Genomic DNA, 23,669 nt, shown 5'->3' on the forward strand with positions numbered 1-23,669 from the left:
ACTGGCTGCTTCATCTCCATCTTGAGTCTATCTGTCAAGAAGTGGGTGGAATGCTTCATCATTAATTAAGCAGAAGCACACTGAGCAAAGGCATGAAAGGACTGAAAACAAGGCCAGGATGTAAGGTTGGATAAAAAAAGGAGAGTGATTCCACTGGACAAACTGCTTAGGAGAAGCCATGGAAAACATAGTTGGATAAATAAGGGGTCAGGTGCTGTCTAATTTAAGTACTGACCTTTGACAAGCACTTTAACCTTTCTGTGCTGAATGAATCAGCTCCAGTGGAGATTTAATTGGGAAGGGGCACTGATTTCAGATTTCATTTGGTACATATGCATTTACTCTGAATGTAGGACAGTAGAAAATGCAATGGTGTTTAAGCTCCAATTAGGTTAATTATTAACTTTGGGATCCTTAGCAAGACCTTAGTCTTTGCTTTTCATTCTGTAAAACCAAGCTTACAGATATACAAATAAACTAGCTAAGGTTACATGAATAGTAAATAACAGAGGCAAGACTTGAACTGATGTCTTCTGACTAGCTACTTCTCCTAGTTCGTTGTCTCTCTGAGTTGCACCTTGACTCTCTGGAAATTCTCACCAATGTCCTCAAGACTCAGGGTCACCTAGGGGAAAAAATTGATCAAATAGAAATATTTTGCATGCTTTCAGGCAATAAAAACTGAACATTTGCATTAAATATAATATCTGCTTCCTAATTTTAAATAAGTTAACATCCCCCTGTGGAAAAAATAATCAGTGATGTCTAAAGAATTAAGGAACATAGGTACCTGTGCCTGTTGCAACCCTGAATACTGAGGAAGTTGGGAAGATGGTCGCACTTGTGGAGGAAATATGGCAGCCTGGTCTAGGGGCTGGCCCTGGAAGAGAAATCAGAGGCAATTGTTCGGATCATAACAGTTAACAGCCGCTTGGGTATTCCTGATCAAAATAGATAACTATAGACCAGAGTTTGCAACATGGGATTTGTGACTCAAAAAAAAAAAAATCAAGACTTGCATTTCAACATAATTGGGCTCCTTTGTAATCCTGAGTATTTTATTTGATTTATTTAAATCATCAGTCTGAGGAAGAACCTTTTGTTTTCACCATACTGCCAAGGAGACTATGACAAAAAAAAAAAAGATGAAAAAGCCTTCTCATAGAGTACAGGTTTGTTAAATGAAAAGAATTTATAGTTTTTACTTCTTTCTTTCCAAAAGATATTTTTTGTCAGTAACTTTCTATGCAATTGGAAGTTTTATGAGGAAGACTATGGCCTATCCAGTAGAGGGAGGCACAAAAACAAGTGATTGTTCCAAATCACTTTTATTGTTTGCTTAGTTAAGTGGATTTGAGGATATTTCCCAATTACAGTACAACATACAACTACAGAGAAAGCTAAGGAGTCCAAGAGGCCCTCAACCCTTAACTGTCATTTGTGTTTGTGGCTTTACTGTAAATAAGTGACATATCAAAAGCTTTTTAAAGGAGTCTCACGAAGTCATCAAGGGCCATTAGCAGGTTTTCGACCCAGAAGACCTAAAATGGATTTTTAAAAATGTAAATAGGATGAAAGTGAGACTGTAAAATGGAAATTTCACTATAATTGGCTTCATACAAATGCCTTGAAAACTTGTAATTTACCACTATTCAAAGACTAAAATTGGTGCTTTTCATCATTTCAAGAAGAAATTAACCAATGACCAATGAAAACTTTCATTTAAGACCAGTTGACAACTGCAATTGGGACACTTAGTGTCTATTCACCAGGCTCCATTCAGTAATGATTTGGGGGCACAGAAAATCGCAATACATATAATAAGAGAAACCTAACTTGCTGATATGAAGGACTTAACAGCTATGTCTCAGGAAGGTACACAGCTACCAGTATCGCATTACCTGGTGCTCCCAGGAACATTAGTAGTTGATTTTTTAAATTAAAATTGTGGTATTAGGAATATAGCCACACATAATAAAATGTGAATACAAGACTAGAACATTTAAAATCACAATTAGATCTCTTGTTTTTAAGGGAAAATAAAAGAGGAAAATTAATTCTTAATATTAAATACTTACACTGTCCAATCAGAAATTAAAGGGATAATCTGATTTCATTATCATTAGTAATTAGAGAATTAGAAGAGAATGACCATCAAAATCCAGCTTAGAGATGGGAGGGGAGCTATCTTTGAGTTATTCATTGGGTCATTTTTTATATACAAAAAATAATTTTTTTTTCCAAAAGGGGAATCTATTACTTGATGGAATTATATATACTAGATCAGACCTTTAAAAATATTTACTGCCAATATCAGCCATATCACAGCCCTACCAAAATGCTACCCTTCTACTTTTCTATGTACAAAGTACCACAGGGCCACCAAAGTGAACATCTATTTGGCTTGCTACTTCTCCTATTCTTTCTTCTACTCATTGGACCAGTCAACTTACAGAACCTTTTTGCTTGGATCCACTAAAATGACTTCAGTCTTCTGCATGCATACAGAAAGATGCAAACTAGTACCCTTCAAAGTATTTATTCTAGTCTTTAATTTTACTATCACTGCTATGATTCTGTCTTCGAGGACAACACTGATCCAGGTTCTCCTTAACATATCTGAAACAGTGGGAAAGACGGTGTGTCTGTATGTGAACATATGTGACATTTTTATTTTCATGAAATGGAAAAGATACTTTGGGAGTATCTAGAGAGATGTCATATTGACAGTATCATATGCCTGTTTCTAGTTCTGCCTTGGGAAGCAGAAAAGGTATAAATTGTATGTGATGGCATCTCAATTTGCCAAAGAATGTTACAAATAATTCTGGTTCTGGTTCATGGATGAAAAAACTGAGGATTGGATAATTTCATGAAATGTTGTGACAGCCAGTTCCCAGTCTTGTCATAGATTTGATCCCTTGTCTTTCCAAACTCTGGAACAACAGGGCTAGCAAAAAGCAAATCTAAACTGTGTTGCTGGTCAAAAATCCTGCATTTCTATTAAAAATCAGTAACCAAGGAAAACCAATATTGCTATCAAATCTAATTATTCTCTCTACAGATCAGACCAAATCTGGGTACTCCATTTTGTAGAGAAGATTGAGAAGTTGGAGAGGACAACCAGAGGTGAAGGATTTTTGAGTTAGTGCCATTTGAAAATTGGTGGGAGGTTTTAGGCTGGACAAGAACAGATTAAGTGGAGATGGGACAACTAAAGTATTTTCAGGGTTGTCCTTGAAAGAGAGAATAACTTGTTCTCTTTGGTTGGTCCCAAGAGGCAAGTGAGGTTTGCTCCATGTAAAGAAATACCTCCAACAATGAGTGCAATCTAAAAGTTTCTGAGGGGCAAGACTTTCCCTTCATTGGTGTCCTTCCAGCAAAGACCAAAGCATCATGTGTTAATATCTAAATAATATAAATTCCAGATTAAAGAATGGAAGAGATCTTAGAGGCCCAGTTTAACCTCTTCATTTTACAGGTAAAAAAAACAAACTGAGGCCAGGAGAAGTTCAGTAACTTCCCCAAAAGTCATTGAGTTAGCAGTGCTAGAATTTGAACTCAGCTCCTCTTATCTTCAAGTCTAGCCTTTTTTTTTTTTTTAAAAACTGTACCACAGTATTGCATAGTGGGTTTAAAGATGGGCTGAACTAGATAGACTAGGCATCTCTTTGATGCTGTGATAAACTCTAAAAAAGAGATAAGTTCCAATGAAAATGATTTTTAAAAATTATCTGAGACCTAGTGATATCTCTTTCCTTCTATCTTTCTATCTATTCTTCCACATATCTCTCCTGTCATCTGTCTATCTACCCACCTCTCTCTTTTTATCTTTCCTTCTCTCTCTCTCTCTCTCTCTCTTCCCCTCCCCCCCATACTTACTTGATCACCAGTCTCCCCTGCCTCTTCCTTATAGAAACTATCTCACTGTTAGGGTATAGGGAAATCATTTTGCAAACCTTCTTACATGCTCTATCAATATAAGCGATCATTTTAACAGGGTGGGAAGAAATTGAGGCAAATTGAGTTTCATTTCTTTTTTTTTAAACCATGATTTTCCACAAATTTTTCACATATAAATGGTATTTTAAAGCTAGAAGGAACTTTAGAGAAAATTTAGATTTAAAGCTGGAAGGGTCTCTTAGGGATCATTTAGTCCCATTCTCTCATTTTGAAGATGAAGAAATTGGGTCTCATAGGAGTGAAGGGACTTCTCTTAGGTCAAAGAACCAGGTTTTGGCAGAGCTAGGACTTGACTTTGCTAGTGGAACCAAGAGCTCTTGAGTCTCAGCCAGTGTTTTTTCAATTAAATGATAACATAACAAATAAATGATAAATAATTTTTATTTTCACATCTGACAGAACCAGTTTGGATTTGATGAATAATTACTATTTTTCTGATCACAGTCATATTTCTTAACTCTTACATTTTACTTCTTACCTTTTTTACCTTTGGAAAATTTTTGACTTAGTAGAATTAGATATTTCACAAACAATAAATCTGATAACAAATCCTAACAAATGTTCAGATTTGCTCTTCAGAATATTAAGTATTCAGATGTTCTCCCATCAGAAATAGCTCCTTCAGTCACGTGAGCAAATCATGAAGTGAACTTTCTAAAAGAGACTTTGTTATCCAGTAAAATAAACTGACCACAGACATTATAATCAAATTCATTATTCTGGAAGAATAAGTAGCTCTTGATCTCACTGAATCAGCTACTATTGATAAGTTGCAAATCTTTCTTTACTGATTAGCTTTTTTATAGGTATCCTATCATCTGTAACTTAAAAGTCATACCTTCTATTTATCTATTCATAAAATACACACACACACACACACACACACACACACACACACACCCTTTCAACAAAATAAAATAAAAGGGTGCTGGGGAAATCTGATATGCAAAATTTCCTGAGTTACTGAATAGACTTGTTTATTTATGATTACTTGAATAAAAGGTGATTTTTTTCTTTAACAATGGGGGACCAAGGTCAAACAAAATTTATCCAAGTAAAGGGTCAAATCTGATAGACAAAATTTTATGCATTACTGAATAAATTCATTTATTTTTGATTATCTGAATAAGAGGTGATTTTTAGCAATGGGGACCAAAGCCAAACAAAATCTATATAAGTAAAGGGTCAAAAGATTTAAAACTAAAGACATTTGGTTCAATTCTCTCATTTAACAGATGAAGAAACAGAGGCCAAAAGGATAAATGACTTGGCCAAATTCACTCAGATAATGCAAAGAGCAAAGCTGGGATTCAAATTTAGACACCAATAAATGATCTAAGTGTTTTTAATTACTATCTCATACAGAATCAAACTTCAAATCAAAATTTCTTAAAGGGTAACTATCTTTTTCTTCTTTTATTTATTTTATGACTTGCCCAAGGCCACACAGCTAGGTAATTATTAAGTATCTGAGGCCATATTTCAACTCAGGTCCTCCTGACTCCAGGGCCGGTACTCTATCCACTGCTCCACCCAGCTGCCCCAAAACTATCTTTTTAAGTGCTAATCAATTAGCAATGGCAAATTAGTTCTTAGAGGCAGGGAGTTGGAAGGGAGGATTAGACCCTGGAGACTTGGGAGTTGGCAAGACCTGAGTTCAAGTCTTACCCCAGACAGTAGTGTCAACATCTCTCTTAGTCTCAATTTCTTTTATCTGAAAGGGGGAATAAGAATAGCACTTGCCCCCCGGATAGTTGTGAGTAAAAAATGGAAAGTGCTTAGCACATATTTGGCATTATGCAAATGCAGCATCTCAGCTGCCAAACTCTAGAGAAGATCTTTAAATTATGAGGGTATTTCAAATGGTTTTTCCCTGGAAGCTCATCTTGGGAATAAGTTGCAAATAAGATAAATTTCAGGGACATGGATCCTCAAGTTTTATTGGAGCATCAAAACAAAAATATCAGATAGTGTAGAATGGGCTGTCATTTTTGAGAGTTTTGAGGCCTTCCTTTGCTGTAATAATGAAATAAGGTAGAATTGAAAATAAAGACTAGCCAAGCATATATTCTGTTATGTTTCTAACAGCCCACTGGGCAAAAAAAAAAAAATTAAAGCCACTGGAAATAATCTATTAAAACCAGAAGTTCAAAGTTAACTTGGGTTCATTTTAGAAATAATAACAAAATTTGTCTGTTGAACAAAAATATCTGACAACTTGAAAATGTGGTAGGAAAATGATCTATAAGGAAATTCGCAAGACATCATCATTCTCTTGTATTAAGGAAGATTTTTTTCATCCTCCCTGTCCCCACCAATGACTGTATCAAATACACTTGAACTATTATCACTGTAAGGTAAGAAAATACAGTTTCAAATAAGTACTTCAATTGAATGATTTTTAGGTCCAATTTAGAAACAAATGGAAAACTCAGCTGCATTATATATTCTAAAGTATAAAAATAAAAGGCATAAACAATTATAGATAATTTTTTCTAATTTCTCTCTGCTGAAAAAACTGTCACAGAAAAGGAATATTTGAACAAATAGATATGTACAAAACACAGCTAAGCAGCAGCTAAAGAGTTAAAACATTTCTTTCATTCTGTCTTAAAAACAAAACAAAGCATGAAATATATTAGCCATGGAAATTTGTGAACTTATGCTCCCACTTTAGACCTCTATTGGTTCTACTGAAAGGGTTTTGGGGTTCATTTTAATGCCAGAGTAGATGCTGCAAAAGCCAATAATTTGATGAAAGCATGCATTATTATCTATTAAAGTAGGGTCTTAAGAGTGGTCTTAAAATACACATGCAACAAGTCTTATGGCAAAAAAATTAAAAAAAAATTAAATCTCTATGAAGGATGGAAAATAAATCTATTTAATATGTGGGAAGTGGGGACATAGGGTATGAGATGGTGTAGGTCTGTTTTTATAGCATTTTATAACATCGTTCATTATCTGGAAGTTGGTCTATAGAGTAGTGTCACAAAAAGACTAAGAGAATGTTCAGGGGGATAAATCAAGATACACAAAATAGACCATGCTACCAAACTCAAGCATAAAACTTATATATTCATCAATATCATGTTGATTAACAATGAAAAGCCCAATGTGATTAAATTAAATCAGCATAAGAAGTAATCAAGGCCTATCAGAAAACATAGTCATATATATGTTTTATATTTCTTGAGGCAGAGTTCAAACAAATAACTGTGGGGCTCAACTCAGAGACCCTGTTTAAAAAAAAATCTTATTCTTCACTTTGATGTTTAAATGACTGAGTTATAATAGCGTGCGGTGTGTGTGCGTGTGCATGTGCGTATGTTTTATATATTTATATATATATATACATAAAAAGTAAATGACGGCAGGTGTTACCATTATGTTGTCAAAGCCATCCTGAAGGGGCACAGCAGAGTTACAGAAGTCCTATAGAAAGGGGACAGCAAGAAAATGGTAGACAACATATATAAGATTTCTTTTCTCCTATTCGGATTGGTAGCTATAATACATATGAAATATGAACTTTCTCACTTTGATCCATACATATAAATCAATCTCAACTTGGGTTTTAGTATCAATGCATCTCTCACATGTTAGAGCACCCTTTGGGAGATCCCAACTTTCATTTTAATGGGAGCCAAGGGGAGTTTTCCTTGAAGAATTCATTAAGTGGTAGCCCAAAGGAAGAGGGGAAAAATAGAAATTCTTCAAAATAGAGCAAACCTCTACCCTGTTAATTCATCCCAAATCATGATAGGAGGTCAAAATCCCCCTTAGCCCAATCCTCCCATTTTAGCTAATATGGACCCTTGGTTCTTTTAGGTTACACTTTAGCAGGAAAACCATGAAATCACAGCATGTGCTGGCAGAATATACATTATGTGCTGTTGTTATCTTTTAAAAATACAAACTCAATGAGATCATAGCTTTAGTTTCATAGTCAATTAACCACAAAAAGGCATCTAGTTGCCAAACCAAGGCCAACACTGTGTAGGCACTACCCGGGAGCCAGTTTTAGATAAAGACAACTGATAACTTGTTAGTCACAGCTCCTTAGCTGGTTAAAGGAATTCCATCTTTAGTCATTTTGGGAGTAATGCCAGAGTTGTAAATGTACCAACCAACATGCCAAGAGGTAACCTGAACACTTAATCTTGGAGATGGGAGAGGGGCAAAGGCCTCTCAACCCTACAGGAATGCAAATTTACTCTGTAAATTATTTAGAGAGCAACAACTTAGATTCCCTAAGCAAGTAACTTCTACTCTTGCTACCATATGAACAGTAAATATCATCTACAATAAAAAGGGGATGTAAACATCAATATGAATATAATTTAAAACAAAAAGGGAATCAGGCAAAGGTACCCCCTCCCTGCCACTGTCCAGCCATTATGTTTACATATTTTATTGGCACCCTCAAATAAATAACTGTACATTGTCAACACTTTTTCTCAAATTGCTATAAGTAGCGAATTAAAATCATTCAGTACACAGGAAAAATTGGATGATTCACTGCAGATTCTACTGCCCCACATGACTGAGTCATAGATTTGTTTGTTTAGGTCAAATTGAGAAAGCAAGGTTGTTCACTCATTGTGCCTTGGGTCTGCTTATCTCTAAATTGTGAAGTCAGCAACTAAGAAGCAAGATGGGGAAAGAAGGAACAGGAGAACCCCAATTATTCAAGGATCTAGAAATTCTATTTTTGAGGATCAGATGCATGAAATCATCTCAGATATTATAAGAGGAAGCAAAAGTGGGGTGATGAATGCAGCACTATCAGGATGTCAAAGTTTACCTACTGATGTACACCAAGGAACTTCTTGAGACTAACTGGGGCAACTCTCCTGAAAAATCTGTGCAGGCTTGGGTTTCCAGGAAATCAGTTTTGTAGGATGAGTATTGAATGTGTCATATTCAAGAAATCCAAATTCCATGAATGAGAAAATCACTAAAAAAAGTTTCTATTCTGTTTCTCTCGAGAAAGTTTTCTATTACTCATCATATATTTTCTTGCCTAACGGTGGATAATCACACTGCTATTTGGGAAAGAAAATATTCTCACAGAAATCCTTCTTGTGAAATAGAGAGAATACTACTCCTTTCTCAGTTCTGCTCAGGAAGCATAAATTCTAAAGCCTAATTATGATGCAACTAGTTAGGATAAAAGCACAGCTATGAGGCATTGCATGTTCAAACTTTTCATCAACACCCTCAATTTCACATTATTGTACTGTAATCTCAAGAAAAATGTCTACCAATAATGAGCTAGAAGGAATCATTTTTCTTCTGTAATGCTGGACTTGATCAGAATCTTAGTAGCTCAGAACCTGGTCTGAAAAACTTTTAAGTATCACAATTTTTTAGCACCTATTTATATGATGGCATAATGATGGTATCTATACATATATATTTATATGAAGATATATATATATATATATATATATATATGTATTATGTGTGTGTGTATTTCTTTGACTCCTTTTTTTTAAGGCTTTTTTTGCAAGGCAAATGGGGTTGAGTGGCTTGCCCAAGGCCACACAGCTAGGTAATTATTAAATGTCTGAGGCCGGATTTGAACTCAGGTCCTCCTGACTCCAGGGCCAGTGTTCTATCCACTGTGCCACCTAGCTGCCCCCCCTTTGACTCCTTTAAGAAATTCTAATCCTTCAAAAACGTTATGTTAAAGAGGGGAGAAAAGTGTGTGTGCATGTGTGCAGAGAGAGATTCTTGCTGCAGCATTATTTATTAAATACCTATGAAGCTCCAGACATTTAATAAACTAGCTACATCTTGGACACAGAAAAACCTAGATGAATCCAGTTTTTACTTACATTCTATGAGGGATGAGAGCAGGGGGAGAAGGTAAGTGGAGGGAAAAGACACATATAAAGATGTATGAAGGCAAAATGTAGACACAGAAGTTTGGGGGCAGGCCTGGGACAATCAGGAAGGATCTTTTGTAGCACTTGAAACTTAAGTAGGGCCTGAAAGAGATAGGGGTTTAAAAAGCAAAGTGGGGAGGGGGAGCATTCCAGGCTGGAAAAAGTAGCCCAAGCAAAGGCAGATGATCTAGGGAACATCGGTTAAGCAAGAATAGTTGGAGATTTCATATCTTCTGTGGCAAAATAGCTTATGGGGAAGATCTGTAAAGGTTTTGTGTTTATCCTTTTTTTTATTTTTTAAGGAAGCGACACCATCAGATCTCTTGTTTCTGGAATACATCTGGCATCTGTGTAGAGGCTGGTTTGGAAAGCAGAAGGCCTGAGGCAGGATAAGAAATTAGACTCAAAAACACCCAAATCCACCAACAAATGGATTTCCTGGCTTCCTTCCAGTTTCTGTTAAAATCTCACCTTTCCCGGTCCTTGGTGCCTTCCCTCTGAGAGTTATTTCCAATTTTTCCTATCTTTATCTTGTTGGCATATTGTGCTGTACATGTTGTCTCCCCTTCGTTAAAATGGGGTCGCCGATCCTAGTAACTTTTCTGCCTTTCTTTGTATTCCAGTTCAACACTCACAGGAGCTGCTTAATAAATTCTTGGTGACTTGGCTTGAGGTGCCCATGGTCCAGCCAAGTAGAGCTGAGGATTTGGGATTAGCATTTGAATTTCAAAGCTATTGCACACAAATGAGTTGAATCTAAGAGCTAACAATATTCCCAATACAGCCAACGTAAAAGGAGAACAAGACTCTGGGCAGAATCCTGGGAGAGATGAATGCACAATCAAGCCAAACACATTTATTTACCTCCTCCCAGAAATGTACTGGGAATGCAAATAGAAATGGCAAAATAATCCCACTCCCAAGGAACTTTGGTTCTGAAAGAGTGGGACATTCATTCAAATCCTTCAAAGGAGACTGAGAAGGCATGGTCACATTGGAGGAAAAGAACAAGGAGAAGGACTAAAAAATAATCTATCCCACATGACTATTAAGAAGTCACTGGAGATCTAGTAGAGAGCAGTCCAGGGGTTTTAGCCAAGAAGTTGGACCTGAAGACAGATCACAGGAATATTAAGAATGAGTGGGGCTGAAGGAGGTGAAGATGATAAGCACCAAAGGCTTTTCATAGGAGTCGAGACTGAGAGAGTTAGGAAAGACAGTGATAATGGTATTGAAGGGGAAGGGGGCATGCCAAAGCATCCTGGAAGAAGGAAGTGAATAAGGAGAAATTGAAAAGAAAAGTGAGGCTGTCATCATTGTGGCAAGATCCAGAAGGAGGGGCCATGGGCATGAGTATAAAGGTTGGCATTGACAGGAGGGGCCAACTCCATCTCAAACTGGAGCAAAGAAGGAGAGAGCCATAGATGATGTTGAAGGTATGTGAAATGGGAGGAAGAAAAATCTTGAGGTGGCTCCTCTCAATTTTTTCTCCATGAGGCAGGGTCCTCTGCTGAATGGGAGTGGGCAGGACTGTTATAGGTAGTGCCAGGCAGTGGATGGTGGCTGTTGATAGAGTTCTAGAAGACCAGAATTCAAATCCAGACTCAGACTCCTCCTCATTGAGGGACTCCATTTCCATTTGCCTCAGTTTCCTCCACTAAAAAGGGGGATATAAGTAGCACCCACCTTCCAGGTGGATGTGAGGATCAAATGAGGCCATACTGGTAAAGTGCTTGCTACAGATGCTAGCTATAATGATGAGAAGGGATACAGGAGACCACCTCTTCATTGGCAGGGTGGCTCATCACCTGGACAGTGATTGTGCATGGGTTCCAGGGACCCATGCTGAAGGTAATGTCTACAGGTGATTTTCCCACTTCAGAAAAGGTGAGAAAATGCCTCCTCCTGTAGGTGAGAAGGTGGTTGTTGCCTATCTAATTAAGTTTTTTTTGTTTGTTTTTTTTTTAGGTTTTTGCAAGGCAAATGGGGTTAAGTGGCTTGCCCAAGGCCCCATGGTTAGGTAATTAATTAAGTGTCTGAGACTGGATTTGAACCCAGGTACTCCTGACTCCAAGGCTGGCGCTTTATCCACAATGTCACCTAGCCACCCCCCTAATTAAGTTTTAATTTTCTTTGAGCATTGAAAGCTCTTAACTCCTTGACCTCTTCCTGTCTTTTTACACAAGGTGTACTTCCAGTTCCTTCACGATCCAGCCATCCTGTACTGCTTGTCCTTCTCACACATGATGTCCACCTCCCCCTCCATGTTTTTGTCTGCCTCCCGTGATCTTCCTTCAACACTCACTCAGCCACCACTTTCAAGCAGGAAGGCTTTCCCAGGCTCTCTGGTTCTGGTGCCATCCCCTCCAAAGTTGCCTTTCATCCACTGTTACTGTGTATGTTCTCTTCTTTTGCATTTTTTTGGAGGGTATATGACCCCTCCCTCAAGTCTCTCCCCACTAAGCCATTCTCCATTCAGCCACTAAGATGATTTTCCCCAGACTCAATAAACTCCAGGACTCCCTAGCCCCTCCAGGATCAAATACAAAATGTTCTCATTGGCTTTCTACTTTTCTGGTCTTCTCATGCCTTCCTCCTCAATCCAGCGACACTGTCTCCTTGACTGGGTTATGTGGAAGACATCCCCATTTTTTGCCTCCCAGCATGTTCTATACCCATGCTCTTCTTCCTCTCCTCTAACCACAGACCTCCTACAAGAGCTCTGCCCCAGCCTCTCTTAGTTTCAAGACTTTCCCTCTGGTAAATATTCCCTGGTTATCCTTAAACAGCTAGCATTGTATATCTGTTAGCATGTTGTCTCCCTCATTTGACCGTAAGCTCCTTGAGGACAGGGACTCTGTTTTTCTGCCTCTTTTTAGTCTCCCTGGCTCTGACCATAGTGCCTGGGCACAAGGAAGGTGCTTCATAAATTATTCTTGATTGAGAGATTCTTCCATTGAAATGCAAGTTCCAAGAAGTCAGGGGCATTTTTGCTTTTTCTGTGTGTTCATACCCCTGAGCACCTACAAGAATAGTACCAGATGTGTTAGAAATGTGTGTTGGGGGTGGGTCATACCATTTCAATTGGAAATATGCAAAGAATGGAGGAGAAGAAATCCTTTGATCTCCAAAGTAAAGTTTACCAAAATGTGAGGTCCAATAGAAAAGCTCCAGCTAATACAAAAAGAGTTATTTATGATATAAGAAGCTCTGAAGATGAACTAGACTCCATGTTTAAGTGATCTAACCTCTGGGCATCTACAGGCATCTCTCTAAGCATCTCAGTTCCAGATGAGTCGATGATGTGTATCCAACATATAAAGTGAGAGTTTCCATTTTGGGAGTCCCTAATGCTGAAGAAATCATGAGTCTGGACCAAAACTGGTTTGTCCATTAAGAACATACCCATAATAACCCAGGTGATTTAAGATAGTTATTATAACATTTGGGGTGAGGGGGAGATGGGATTGGTTAAGATGGTTATCAGGGCACTATAGAGGAAAGGTGTTGGTTACGATGGCTATTATAACATCATTGGGTTTGGTTAAGATGGTGATAATAACATTAGGTTAGGGGGTATTGATTAACATGGTTATATATTGGGGGATGGTTAACATGCTTATTTTTTTTTTTTTTAGATTTTGCAAGGCAATGGGGTTAAGTGGCTTGCCCAAGGCCACACGGCTAAGTAATTATTAAGTATCTGAGGCTGGATTTGAACTCAGGTACTCCTGACTTCAGGGCCAGTGCTCTATCCACTGCGCCACCTAGCTGTTTATTACAAATTTGGGGAGGTGGGTTTGATTAAGATGGCTATTATAATATCAGGTTAAGATGGTTATAACATTGGGGAGATTTGGTTAGGACAGTTATTTTTATATCGTTGGGGGGAATATTATTAAGAAGGTGATGATGGCACTGGAGAGATTTGGTTAAGATGGTTGTTACAACTTTGTGGGGGATGGGGTTATTAAGATGGAAATTATAACATTGGGGGATATTGCTTAAGAAAGTGAGTACAACATTTGGAGGGGAGAAGGATTATTTTGGCTGTTGATTTTGCTTGGGGGGGGGTTTTACAGAAAATAACCAGATCTCTGGGTATCTTTCCTTCAAGGCCATTTAGAGGGAATCTGCCTCCTCTTAAAATACTCCCATTTCTAAGTTGGGAATGCATGGTCTGGGGTCTTCATATAATTGTGAACTTTTCTGAAGACTTTTAGGTCCTGCTTGTTACTTTATTCATGTAAAGTTTCATTCATTAGTGAAGATTGATATGTTTTCCTTGGGAGTAAGTGGGCAGAATAGGCCTTTAAAATTAAAATCTGTAAAATTTTTTTTCACATTAGAAGTGGGGGGAGTATTAATTCCCCCTTGACTTATAAGCCAACATCTTAAAAAACAGCCCAAACACCTGACAGCAGACTATACATTCATTGTTTATGAGAGCTTGTGGTTAAAGGATTAATTTATTTTACAAGAATACTTAGACATAAGGTCATAGATTTTTAGTTAAAGTGATCCAAGGGGTGAAACTCCTAGGTCACTCTTTTTTCTTTTCCTTCTTTTTGTTTATGGTCCAGACTTCTGATTTCATTGGGAAAGGAGGTTAAGCTATGGAAATTCTCTCTCACCAAAGCAGATTTGTAATTTGTCTTTATAGTCTTTGACAGTGGTCTGGGGCAGAGAGAGAGGTTAAGGGACTTGTCTGTGTATGAAGCAGCATTTGAACCCAGACTGCCTTCATTGTGAAGACATGAAACTTAATTTCATATCATTTGCTCAAGCTTTAGAAGGGTTTAACTCAAGAGCCAGCTACTTCAGGCTGTTCTCTTATCTCATATTTTACTTCTATGTAGACAAAGTCTGTCCTCCTAGCAGAATGTAATCTTGAGGCCGGAGGATGTTTGGCTTTTGTATCCTCTTTGCTTTGAGCATAGTACCTAACACAAACCATGTGATATAGAGAACTGAACTGTGGATGGAGGTGAAAATCCCTGCCATCTTAACTTCAACAAATACTCTTACTAAAAAACTATGAACCCAGATAATTGTTTTTTCCATATGCCCCATGAATTCTTCTAAATTTGAAAAATTGACTTGGGCTTTGAGAGACTTGCTTAATTTCAATAATTAACATCATCATAGTTTATAAACTTCATTCAACATGTCTTTGAATTTTTTATGAGCATTAGGCAAAATTCAAAAGGAAAATTGTTTGTAAATCATTTCCTCTGTTTCCCACCTTCAAAGACCCAGTGCCTGGCAAGACATCCTTGAGTTATCTTTTCCTTCTCACTTCCAAATTCCTCTGAATTCTTCTCTATAAGTTGCAAAAACCTTTTCTAATCTTGGCCCATTTCTTCAAAATTCCTACTCCCTTAGTACCTATTAAAAATACATACTAAGGAATGAACCAATGATACTAATCCAATATCCTGATTTTGTAATTTGTCAAATAAATTCAATGTAATTGAATTCAACAAAGATTTATTAAGCACATAGAAAGCACTGGGGATCAAAAAAAATGAAAGATTCTCCTTGTCCTTAATTAAAGATGTTCTTGTCCATTTTATAGATAATGAGCCATTTTCTAAGTAAGGAGTCTATTAGTTTGGAAGTCTGTTATACTCCTAAATCTATTGAGATTATTAGGACTCCTTGAATCTTCTGGCCTGGATCTGAATATATCAGCAAAGATGAACCCCCAAAATAGCTACAGTTCTATTTTAAAAAGAGAGGCACTTAATGGGCACCCTCACAACATCAAAATATATGGGAATTCTTAACTCCTAATTGAACTTGTCACTATAATATAAAATGAATGACTAACCCCTTAGGGTCTTGGACCATATGCTTGGGAATAAAGGGAATTATTAACTTAATCATATACATATCTATTAGGAATGACAGTTATATAATAAAAGTATAATCCATAACAATGACTCATAAAATAGATAATTTTTCCCATAGAGAATGGTCTTGAATTATTTCTCCGAGTCTCAGGGGATCTCCCTGGATTACAATCATTAAGATCCAAATCTGAGGGATAGGGAGAGAGGGAGAGGGAGGGGAAATGAGAAAGGTAGAGGAGAACAAGTCAGAGAGGAGAAGGAAGGAGGGAAAGAAGGAAAAAGAAAGAGGGGGAGAAGGGGGGGAAGAGGGAGAGGCAAAAAAGGAAGCGAAGAAAAAAAAATGGGTCTGGAACCTCTTCTCTGGTCTGTCCCTAAGAAGTGATGCAGTGATTATCCATAGGAAGTCGGAGCTGTCGGCTCAAAGCACAGCTCTGGACTCCTTTGAGGCTACTGCATCTCAAGCTGGTGTGAATTTCAATTACTGTGACAAAGGACAAAGTTTCAAGTCCCTTCAGAGTGACATTTGAGGGGCAGTAGAATAATCTAAGGTTCCCTTAAATCAACTCTAAACTGCCTTTGAGGAGGCTGACCTTGACCTCAGATTTGCCACTGCCTTCATTCTACTGTTGAATTCCATAAAAAAGTGAATTTTAAGGAAATTTTCATGCTATGATTCATATGTCGATATTTTTCACCTAACTGCAAATAGTCAAATGGGAACAACTATACTCTGAAAGAGGAATATTGTCAAGAGACTTTGCTTTTAATATACAAGTAGAGTTTTTAAAAAGCCATTAGAGGGCATTTTGACACATTCAAACTTTAAGAATTTAACTTTAAGAACTTCAAGTAACACAACAATCAACTCTATAGGGATGATTCCACATTCACATCTCTGGCTTTAACTGTTTTTGGCTTATTTTACCAATCAAGTTTTTATTAAGTCCCTATCATAAAAACATAAATTGTCCTTGCCCTAACGGAATCCTACATTACACACTGCATCCAGGGCCATCACCAGTCATTCGGATCTATGTCTGGCCACTAGACCCGGATGGCTCGAGAGGAGAAAGTGAGGCTGGTGACTTTGTTCAGTCCTCCCTCACTTAAATTTAATTCAATGCATGTCATGACATCACTTTTCTGACATCATATTCCTCTTTAAGAATGAAGGACAAGCAACAATAACCACCACCAACCTCCAAAGCCTCATCTCTGATTGTTCACTGGACATCCACTGTACAGAATGCCAATACCTCAAGAACAGGATGTTTAAAGCTAAATTTATTCTTTTCCCTCAAATCTTTTTCCTTTTACTATCTTTTCTATTTCTGTCAATGAGGCCACTCCTTCCACTCCAAGCTTTGAGTAAGCTTTCTCTCTTCTTTCTCCTCCATCCCATCAGTTGCCAAGTCCTGTTAATTCCAATAAAGCCACACCTCATTTATCTCTTAATTCCCCTTCCCCTAGTCTCTGGTAGCTGATAAACATTTGTTGAATATCTGATAGAATTAAGGGAGGCAGTAATGGATGGAGAGTAAGCTCTGGAGTCAGGAAGTCCTGAGATCAAGTCCTATCTCTGGCAAGGCCATGACTAGGGTGGTATGTATCAAGTATCTGGGGTTGAATTTGAATTCAGGTCCTCCTGACTCCAGGGCCAGGTGCTCAACTCACCTAGCATCACCTAGTTGCCCCCAGGGCTTCCTCTTGAGCCTGTAAAATTCTTTTTAACTCTTTTTATTTGTTCTTGTACATTTTTCAAAAAGGGTGATGAAGACTCTCTTTGTCCCCAAATCTGTAAATTCTACAAAACTTAATACAGCTTCATGCATTGTGTAGGCATGGAAGAATAAGGCAATGAAGTGGATGGGAATGTTTCCTCTACTGAAGTTCAGGGGAAGGCCCCTACAGTGATCCAATGGAGAAACCAGATCAGACCCTGACCTCAAGGAGCTCAGCTTAGCTACGGAGGTGAGCATACACCTAACAGCACTGGAGAAGGGACCGAAAGCAAGCAAGGCAGGGACAAGGTGGGAGGCAGGATTACCCAGGGCAGGCCCGCAGCAGGGAAGGCGTGTGGCCCTCATCCTGTCTCTTGGGAAGGGCAGGAGAAGATCACCTCTTTTTAAAGACATCTGCAAGGTCTAAAATCATCAACATATCTCTTTGATGGAAGCTACAAGTCAACACAGAGTGGTGGAATGAATGTACCCATACATTATGTCTATGGAAGGACCCCTGTGCATAGGCTCATGGATGTGTGTGGATGGATGGTGGGCACACACACACACACACGTAGATACAGACACAGACACACACACACACACACACACGTAGACACAGACAGCCCAGCAGCTGGTGGAGAGACTGCAGTGGGTGGTGGGTCTGGACAAACCTGCTGGAACGGCCTCGACTGGGTCTGCTGCCTGAGCAGCCGCTGCTGCTGCTGCTGCTGCTGCTGCTGCTGTTGCTGCTGCTGCTGCATGAGCTTCATCTGGATTAGCTGCTGCTGGGAGGTGATGGCATGGATGGCGGGGGGCTGCATCATGGAGCCCGAGCGTCTCTGCAGCATGTTGGAGAGGGCCTGCTTCGTGTTGGTGGGGACAAAGGAAGCTGTGGGGTCCAGTCGGGAGCCTCCTAGGACAAACAACAGCATAAGAAGCCCCCTCCAGACTCTGGACCAGGGAGGCACACCACAGACAATCCCTAAACCTCAGGGACCAAACCAGCTTGTGTCAAACAGAGTCAGGAAGGCTTTTGGAAACCAAACAGAGTAACATTTAAGCAGATGTTAATGGATTTGAGTTAGTTTATTACAGCAAAGGAAGAGAGCCCATTTGGCAGAAAGAAGAGCATGGGGTGGTGGCGGAGGAAGGAATAAAGGATCCCAAGTGAGCCTAGTTGGTTCTAGGATTGATTACTATGATGCACCTCCTCCCTGATAGTCATGGTCCTTGTCAAAGATGAAGGACCACCGCCATCACTGCCATCTTTTTAGAGGCTAAAAGGGAACGGCAGTGTTTATAGAGAGCGCACTATATCAGAAAGACACAGGCAGGAAGTCTCGCCTCTGAAACATGAGGCTGTCTAACTCCAAGGGCCTGGGTAAAGCGGTCACGCTCCCCTTGCCAGGGTGGAAGCCCTGTGTCTTCCATGGCTTGTGGGCAGGTCCATTCCCTGCTTGACCCTTTCTTTCCCTTTAGATCACTCTTCTCTGCTTCCATTTTCTCTTTTCTGCTTACATTTTCTTCAAAAGTTTCCCTTTCTAGATCTAGAACAACCATTGTGACATAATGGTTGTGAAAAGCTAGCATGACCCTGGGTGGCATTATGCAAGCAGAGCAGATCGGGCCACATCTGGGATTTCTCTAGGCGAGCTTTCTTATTTTTTGAACCACCCAGACTCTTAGGGATATGAAGCAAATACACAGCCAGGATGATCAGTCGTGGGACTTGTCTTTTGGGCCTCCTGGCTCCAAGGCCAGGTCTCTCTCCAGTTCTGCCCAACTGCCCACAGAGGGAATCACATCACCTTTTGAGCAATGTGTTCTAGGCACCGTCTTTGAGGAAGGACACGGATGGGAGAAAAGCAGGTTGTGGAAGACATGCAAGATGAGACTACAGAAGAACTGGACAATATTTTAGCCTGGAGACGGGTGTGAGAGGAAGAAGCAGGCCCAATCGGTCCAATGCAAAAAGAGACAAAAGACAAAAACCCTCTCCACCAGTAGGACGGGCACACCTAAAACTATAGCCTCAGAGGGTAGACCCGGGCACCACAGAGGAAACAGCAGAAAGAGATTTTGGTTAAATCTAAGAAAATTAAAAAACAAAAAGTTTTATAACAACACGAGCCATCCAAAAACCAAAATGTCCCCATTCTGGAGGGTAAAAATTTTCCCTCATGGAATGTCTTCAGGAAATTTGGGACAGTCAGTTAATAAAAGATATTTTTTGATAGGACTTTTGGTCAACTATGAGTTGGACTAGCTAATAAGGAGTCTCATTTGAAATCTGATCTAAGCTCTAGGTTTTGATTCCAGTTCTACAACTTATTACCTGAGTCACTGGGGCAAGTCACATAAAAAAAAATCTCTGTGCCTCAGTTTCCTTTTCTATCCAATGAAGACGTTGAACTAATTGGCTCTAGGTTGTCATGCCCTCCTATGACCTCATGAGGTTCCTTCCACTCTAAAATTTTGAGAATCTATGATTCCATGATAATATAACCCGGAATAAGTCACAATTAAATGATCCCTAGTCTTTCTAACAACTTTAAATAAAGGACACTAGTCATTAATACTCTAAATCTAGTGAGCCTACTCCAAATTGGCATTTTCTTAATGAATCTCTGCATAGAAAGTAAAAGCTTTGGCTATAGTTTTACAGAGTGGGCATAAGTAACAGATAATTATGGTTAAAAAAGAGGAACTCTAACATCATTCTAAATCAACTTTAAGTTGATTTATGCAATCCTGTTTCTGACTGCTGAGTCAGAGAAATAGATTAATCATTAGATAAACCAGGCTTAGCAAGATTTCAAAGATTTTGACAAGAAAGTTCTGGCACACCCCAAAGCCAGAAGTGGACAATGTGATTAAAAAGAGAACTCAGCACTTCTTAGGTCCTATTTTTACAGCAAACTTCTCATCATCCTGAAAAAGAATGTCTGAGCCTAATATAACCAAAATTGCTTAATATCACATGGCAAATTGATGTCTCAGAAACCACCTTCCACATTCTAAAGCTTTTCTGTTTTATGAAACAGAATTGACCTCACCCATAATAAATATTTTGAAGATACTTAAATAATCATTATTTTTATGAAAAAGAAATATAATTCTCTTGGGGATGATTAGTAACTATAAATACAGTGAAATAACTATCAATCAATGAAAGTAGCCATAATCAATGCCTAAGTCCCATAGACTTTTTTTTTTTTGGCAAGGCAATGGGTTTAAGTGACTTGTCAAAGGTCACACAGCAAGGTAATTATTAAGTGTCTGAGGCCGAATTTGAACTCGGGTCTCCTGACTCCAGGGCCGGTGCTCTATTCACTGCACCATCTGGCTTTCCTGATGCCCCATAGACTATTAAAAATATATGCTGAATAAATTACATAGGCAAAAACTAAAATTATACTTTTACTTTAAAGAAAATAATGCAAAAGGTATTCAATGTATGTTCTTATTATCTAACCCGCCCAAGCTATTTAAAAATTGATCAACAGAAAATCAAGTAAGTTTAAGTAAAATAACTAGATTTTCATTCATGTAAATATTCACTGATTATTTATCACTTAAATGTACAAAATACTGTACTTGTCAATATGAGAGATGGAGAAATAAAATATGTTTTGTTCTAAAGATAATTTGAATAGACCAGATTACTTGTATGATTTGCTTCATTTATAATTAACTCTTCTTATTTGGGATGGTTCAATAAATAAATAGCTTTTCTTTAAGACCAATGTTACTACATATAGAAACTGGGATGGGTTTTACTTTAAATAAAATGAAAAGGGATCCTAGGAGAAATTCTGATATTCTAGGAGACAATATCAATAAAATTGTATTTTTTTTTTAAAAAGAACTCTGTGTGAAGGGAATATCACTGCTTTTATAGCCAAGCATCCAACTGCTTATTCTCTAGAGTAATTATTCAAAATATCAGTGATTTGGATGGCTGTTTCAGGTATATTTTTAAAAAACTCTTCAGAGGAATGGGAGAAAAAAACCAAAGGCCATTGATGAGTTCCATGATCACGCTCCACCTTTCACATACCTGGTGCAAGTGACTGATTCTGCAGGAAGAAGCCAGGTTGTTGTGGTTGTCCCATAATATTGTAGCCCCATAATGCTGACTGAGGGTGGTGCATCATTTGGGAGGAGATTGGCGAGTAATTGGGAGGCACTCGGTATATGTTGTTCTGGGGATATTCCTTCAAAGTACATGGAAAGAAGAAATGTTATTACATTCCACATACTACGTGAATAATGCAGATTTTTCCTACCAAGTTATTTGAGACATGTCCTCTTGTAGGCTGCAAAGATATTTTTAAAGACATAAAGACAAGAGAGAATGGCAGTTTAACATGCTCTCTGCAAATCTCTCTCTGTTTTTAAAAAACCAGTTGAAGGAAAGATTTTAATTAAAACACTCCATCTTGTATCCTGCTTTTAGGAGATCAAAGGACTAATGATGAATATGAGGCAGAGTTAAAACAGGGTACTTGGTGACCTACTCAGCAATGAGGCCCATTCCAAAGAGACCTAAAATTTGTCTCAAATTTTCTGGGCTTGAAGGAGGGCTTGTCTCAAACCATCATGGATGTAGAGCAATGTGGAAGATGATGATTACAGGAAGAGTTAAAATAAAAATTATAGGGGGAACTAAGAGCAGAAAGCATGCCTCCATTTTTTTTTTTTAGATTTTTCAAGGCAATGGGGTTAAGTGGCTTGCCCAAGGCCACACAGCTAGGTAATTATTAAGTGTCTGAGGCCGGATTTGAACCCAGGTACTCCTGACTCCAAGGCTGGTGCTCTATTCACTGTGCCACCTAGCTGCCCTGCCTCCATTTTCAAGAGTGGCAATAAGAGATTATTAATTTTATTTTGCAAGAATTAGCAAACTGATCACATTCAGTAAAAAAATATTTGCATAAGATTGTTTAGTTTTGAGAACAACTCAATGGTTGTCATCTGTCAACACCATTTTGTTGTAATTGTTCAGTCATTTTTCAGTTTTATCCAACTCTTTGTGACCCCACTTGGGTTTCTCTTGGCAAAGATACTAGAATGGTTTACTATCTTCTTTTCCAGATGAGGAACTGAGGCTAGTAAGAGTATGAGAACAGCTTTGAACTCATGAAAATGATTCTTCTTGCTGGGGCCCCCATTGGCAATAACAGGTATATCTAGGGCTGGAACCCAGTGTCTCAATCTCCCAAAGTAGCAACCTACTATGCAATGTACCCAATGGTCAACCAATAGATCCTTCTTTTGGTGAGCACCATTTAAATTATAGGGAGCTCTGTGATGCTGCTGCTCAAGAGGGGATGGGACCAACCAGGCATGGACATGCTCAGATGCTTCAGGGCCAGGTGCTCTAGAGGAGCTTTGAGCGGGTTCTCTTATACTCACATCAACTCTTGAATTTGACTTTGTCTTTCGCTTCCTTCCTTTTGTTTTCTTCTCCTCATCAGCTGTGGTCTTTCCCTGATCTGACAGCTCAGCTGATTTTCTTTCTGGTTCCTGAGAGACTGGCGTGGTTGGCTCTTCTTCTTCCTCTTCGGGAGGCAGAGGGAGAGGCTCGAGGTAGTAGCTTCGGGGCTTGGGGGTAGGGTGGGTATGGTAGAGGAGAAGATGATGCTGTTCCTCATACTTGATCACCTTTCTGTCCACTCGAACGGTGCCAAACCAGGCCCATGAGAGTGGAGCCGGATTTTTGTGACCTTCAAATAAATCCCATGGGGATACTTTCTGTTTTGTGGACACTTGTAGACCCTATTTGCAAAAGAATGGTCTATGAAGCCACCAACTAAAACACATCACAGCCAAACCCAAATTACAAGAAAAATATTAAAATAAAATAAATTTAAATATATAATACACTATTAGGTGAACTAAATACAATTCATTTTTTAAAAAATAAAAATAATTTTTTAAGGCAAATACACTTAAGAGTATATTCTTCTTCTTCTTTTTTTTTTTTTTGAGGCAATCAGGATTTGCTCAGGGTCACACAGCCAGGAAGCAACTGAGGCCAAATTTGAACTCAGATCCTCCTGACTGCAGTGCTCTTTGCATTAGGGTGTCCCTCCAGCTATCCCCTATTCAGGGTACATTCTAATCATACATTAAATTTGTACACATCATTATACTTGTATAAAGTTGCATTTCTGCACTTTGCTCTGGCTATCCCTTAGTTGGAAGGCATTTCCTCCTCACCTCTTGCT

General features: G+C 38.6%; 1 protein-coding gene across 4 annotated transcripts in view; it reads right to left on the reverse strand.

The window, feature by feature from the left end:
* The window catches only part of MED12L (mediator complex subunit 12L), a 581,984-nt gene that overhangs the window by 20,474 nt on the left and 537,841 nt on the right, over positions 1 to 23,669 (reverse strand). For 2 of the 4 annotated variants that reach the window (XM_074191045.1, XM_074191046.1), the window contains 5 exons: positions 22,855 to 23,217; positions 21,497 to 21,653; positions 18,108 to 18,349; positions 7,348 to 7,398; positions 791 to 880 (listed from right to left, as the gene is read on the reverse strand). In XM_074191045.1, the coding sequence (XP_074047146.1) occupies positions 791 to 880; positions 7,348 to 7,398; positions 18,108 to 18,349; positions 21,497 to 21,653; positions 22,855 to 23,217 (903 nt within the window). The remainder of the gene's footprint in view (positions 1 to 790; positions 881 to 7,347; positions 7,399 to 18,107; positions 18,350 to 21,496; positions 21,654 to 22,854; positions 23,218 to 23,669) is intronic. The other 2 variants (XM_074191044.1, XM_074191047.1) reach the window with 1 other exon arrangement.

This window comes from Macrotis lagotis, chromosome 6 (assembly GCF_037893015.1).
Source record: "Macrotis lagotis isolate mMagLag1 chromosome 6, bilby.v1.9.chrom.fasta, whole genome shotgun sequence".
NCBI lineage: Eukaryota > Metazoa > Chordata > Mammalia > Peramelemorphia > Peramelidae > Macrotis > Macrotis lagotis.